At 33.4% G+C, this 4,835-nt stretch overlaps 1 protein-coding gene across 1 annotated transcript; it reads left to right on the top strand.

Moving 5' to 3' along the window:
* On the top strand, positions 2,977-4,241 carry LOC104733534 (AT-hook motif nuclear-localized protein 23-like). The gene is made up of 2 exons (XM_019233571.1): positions 2,977-3,713; positions 3,859-4,241. Exons 1-2 carry the CDS (start codon positions 3,269-3,271, stop codon positions 4,239-4,241), a joined length of 828 nt encoding a protein of 275 aa, XP_019089116.1. The 5' UTR covers positions 2,977-3,268.

Consider the following 4,835-nt stretch of genomic DNA (forward strand, 5'->3'; position numbering starts at 1 on the left):
GTATAAATTCCGGGAGATTTCCAGTCCATCAATATTAAGGACCCATTGAATTTATTTATTAATGATTCTGTAGATTCCATGAAACTATAGAAAATTATCTTTGTATTGTTATTATAATTACTTCATGCATGGTGAATAATCTTTATAATATGAAATGAAACGATGGTGTTGTTTCGGTTAGTATTTAACAACTTCAATATTACATGGTTAATAAAAAAATATATAGAAATTACTTTATAATATATCTACCGACAAAATATACATCTTTTAGGTTTATGCATATACTACATATATAATATATACGTGTGTAAAACAAGGTTACCTACCTTGTTAAACATATTTAGGACGGCATTGTGGCGAATTTAATAACTTTAAAGACCCACTTACTTCAAATGTCTTTGAAAAAAAAAAGATTTTATGTGCCTACACAATGCAATTGGATAAGGAACCATATGCCACAAACATCCTTAAAATATAATATAGAAAATAATGAATATACATAAAATAAATTTATTAACAGTGTATATTATATATATGGCTTTGTCAGACATCACTACGTTCGTTCCAAAAGTCGTCATTGCCAATAGGTTTTGCCTTTTGATTTTAGTGGTTACAATTACAAATATCAACCTATCAAGTTATTTATATAATTTTAAGATACTATTATTTATATAATGTTAGCGACTCACACAGATACATATATAGTATTTTATAATATTACTGTATACGTAAAACTAAATTAACAGCTTTCACTAAAAAAGTAACCACTTTTGATTATATATTAGTCTAGGTCATAACATGGAAAATTTATAAATTCTAAAGGTTTTAAAGATCTAAAAACTTTTGCACGTGGAATGTGAAATCTACCCTAAAAATATCGACGCGAACTAAACNTTTAAGCTTAGCTATCTTCAAATAAGGTTTATATGTAAAAACTTTCATACCTTACTTTTCCTAAGCAAATACTTGTATGGAACGTAGTAATAGTTTATAAACAATATAGCCAAAAAATNTGTGATTTGATTGTAATCATTATGTCATAGAAACTGTTCTATAAAATTCATACTATTCTATCCTTATATAAATCAGATAATGTAGAGTAAGAGATAAATATACTATTGGGATTTCAAAATGAAGCAACTCCAAGTGTTGCTATGCTAGATATCTTCACCATTTAAAATTGATTGTTTCAGTTCAATATTTCGGTTTGTAACACGATATACGGTGTAGCTATCTCAGCCGATTCTTACATATGTAGTACCAAAAATTTGTCTTGGACCGTTTGGTTGTATTGAAAAATAAATCATATCGATATCAGCCGGATTCCAAAATACTAAAACTCGTTAGAAAAAAAGTTCGAGTAAGTTGCAATATTATTCATTGGGAAAAATCCCAAACTAGTAGTATTAGACAACACTAATTGCAAATGATTTATAACAACAATCAATCTAACACTTTAAACCGATAGTTAATTATGAAACTTTACTAAAAACATATATAGTGGGTTATTCAAAAAATATTGTAGTCAACGTACCAAAAGATTGATTCAATCGTAAGATTTTAAAAGAAAAAGAAACTCTAGACCAAATGATTCACATGGCTCGAAATTTAAGTGTTTCCTGATGTAAACGCCTTCACTAAACTGAACTTTACATAATTTTTCATTCTTTTGAGCTTTATTTAATTCATGCCTTAACAAGGGATAAAAAATATCGTAATGGTAAAACGTAAATTTAAATAATGTATTGAATGTAACAACATTAATAAAGGCTCGAAATTATTGGTTTGAAATGATTAGATCCAACTAATTTCCAACGAAAGACGGTCAAAGCCAAATAAAAATTGTATTAGCAGCTCTCCATGAGACCCAAAGAGAAAACCCATCCAAATGGTTCGTTCAGACAATCGTGGACCCCACGCGCCGCTTCTCTCCTCTCCCACTTGGTATTCTCTCTCTCTCCTCTCTCTCTCTCTCTAATTAATTTTTAACTTTGATTAGTTTTAGTCAACTTTATTGTTAACCATGGTTAACTAATAAAATATTTATTTTATATCCATTATTGATTTATGAATATGTCTGTTTACATGTGTGTTAGCCTAAGTTGTTTTCTTCTAAATAGCTTATACATCTTCTTTTTTTTTTTTTGCAAGGCGTATATCTTGATTTAGGAAACTGATATGATTGCTTCTGTATATATAAGTCCTGAGTATACATAATATTAATTAAATTTAAATAAATTATCAAAACAGAGACAAGGCAATGATGGTGGAGAATGTTTTGAAGGACAGAAAAGAGGAAGCATCTTAATGAAACCCACAAGATAACCCCAACCACATATTATCATGATGGCTTCATTCATCTTAATCAAACTTTAAACTTTCATTTTCTCCAAATATTTTAACTTATTATACCAATTAGATCACACCCACTCACATACATACATATCCTTCCCAACTTCTCACTCCCATGGTATGCGCGTGCATACTACTTCCGCTAAACTACTTGATAATATCAATAACAATGCATAGCTACTTATGGAACTCTTTGTATCTATCTAAACCAATACTAAACTATGAGTTTTAAGCTTAGCTATCTTCAAATAAGGTTTATATGTAAAAACTTTCATATCTTACTTTTCCTAAGCAAAATACCTGCTTGTATGGAACGTAGTAATAGTTTACAAACTATATAGCCAAAAAGCCACAAATGCAAACAGTGAAACCTAATATATTTTGCTTGTGGTAGTCGCGTATATGTCACGCACTTGCTATTGGAGAAGAAGAAGAAGAATGGAGTTTATTGTCGAGTCCAAAACACACAAAACGACGTACAACTCAACGAGAACAAAAAATTTGAATTGAAGTCGATACCAAAACGAAATATTTTATCAATATCTTATTTGTAAGAGTTTAGGTTAGACAAGTGACTGCAATTAGATACATATATCTATATATACACAAACATTTTTTCTTCTTCTTTAATGCTTTTATTTTAGTCTCACCTTCTCCTTCTACTTTTTATCATTTCCCTTTCTCTTCCCATTCTCGTCTTCCTAATAACTTCTTCTCAATCCTCTCTCATATCTTTTTTTTTTTCTTAGTTTAAATCTCAATATTATAAAAATAAAAAAACATATACAAAATCTACAGAGAAGAAGAGAAGCTTTATTTTAATCTTGTTGTGGATTTGTGTGTGTGTGTGTGTTTTATATAATTTTTTCTTATTTTTTTCAAATTAAAATCTCTTTTCTTTGCTTTTGATGTGGGCATGGCTGGTCTTGATCTAGGCACAGCTTTTCGTTACGTTAATCACCAGCTCCATCGTCCCGATCTCCACCTTCACCACAATTCCTCCTCCGATGACGTCACTCCCGGAGCCGGACTCGGTCATTTCACTGTCGACGACGAAGACAACAACAACCATCAAGGTCTTGACTTAGCCTCCGGTGGAGGATCAGGAAGCTCTGGAGGAGGTGGTCACGGGGGAGGAGGAGACGTCGTTGGCCGTCGTCCACGTGGCAGACCACCGGGATCGAAAAACAAACCGAAGCCTCCGGTGATAATCACGCGTGAGAGCGCAAACACTCTTAGAGCTCACATTCTTGAAGTAACAAACGGCTGCGACGTTTTTGACTGCGTTGCCACTTACGCTCGTCGGAGGCAGCGAGGGATCTGCGTTCTGAGCNTTTATGAATATGTCTGTTTACATGTGTGTTAGCCTAAGTTGTTTTCTTCCTAAATAGTTTATACATCTTATTTTTTTATTTGCAAGGCTTATATCTTGATTTAGGAAACTGATATTATTGCTTATGTATATAAGTCCTGAGTATACATAATATTAATAAAAATTTAAATAAGTTATCAATAAACAGAGGNCTGCGGCTGGAGCGGTTGTGACGCTACAAGGAACGTTCGAGATTCTTTCTCTCTCCGGCTCGTTTCTTCCTCCTCCAGCTCCTCCCGGAGCAACGAGTTTGACAATATTCTTGGCTGGAGGACAAGGTCAGGTGGTTGGAGGAAGCGTTGTGGGTGAGCTTACGGCTGCTGGACCGGTGATTGTAATCGCAGCTTCGTTTACTAATGTTGCTTATGAGAGACTTCCTTTAGAAGAAGAGGAGCAGCAGCAGCAACAACAGCTTGGAGGAGGATCTAACGGCGGAGGTAATTTGTTTCCGGAAGTTGCTGCCNTCCTTCCCAACTTCTCACTCCCATGGTATGCGCGTGCATACTACTTCCGTTAAACTACTTGATAATATCCCAATAACAATGCATAGCTAATTTTGANCGTTCTTTAATTTACCGATGAATATGCAACCAAATGTTCAACTTCCGGTGGAAGGTTGGCCGGGGAATTCCGGTGGAAGAGGTCCTTTCTGATGTGTATATAATCTTTAAATATATACCGGCGGAGGAGCTTTTCCGGCGAAGAATTTGCGAGAGTGAAGAAAGGTTAGAAAGCTTTTTAATGGACTAATGAATTTCAAATTATCATCGTGATTTCGGACATTGTTCTTGTTCATCCTGTTAAGCTTAGGTTTTTTTATTTTCTTTTCTTTTTTGCGTTTTGTAGAATTTTATGTTTTAAGCCTTTTTATTTTCTGTGAAACTCTATTTGTGTTCGTCTGCGATGAAAAAAAATATCCTCAAGTCTTTCTTCCTATCTAGTCACTTCGTGTATCACAAATTTGATACCGACTTTTAAGAGCTAGCCAATTAGAATTTGATTAGAGGTTTTATCCCTCATGAATCAAAAATTTCTATAATATTGTTGCTATGTTGATATGTATAAACATATAAATGGGTTTAATCCAGGTCTTTTGTGTTTTGGTCAGTGC

The sequence above is a fragment of the Camelina sativa genome, chromosome 12 (genome assembly GCF_000633955.1).
Source record: "Camelina sativa cultivar DH55 chromosome 12, Cs, whole genome shotgun sequence".
NCBI lineage: Eukaryota > Viridiplantae > Streptophyta > Magnoliopsida > Brassicales > Brassicaceae > Camelina > Camelina sativa.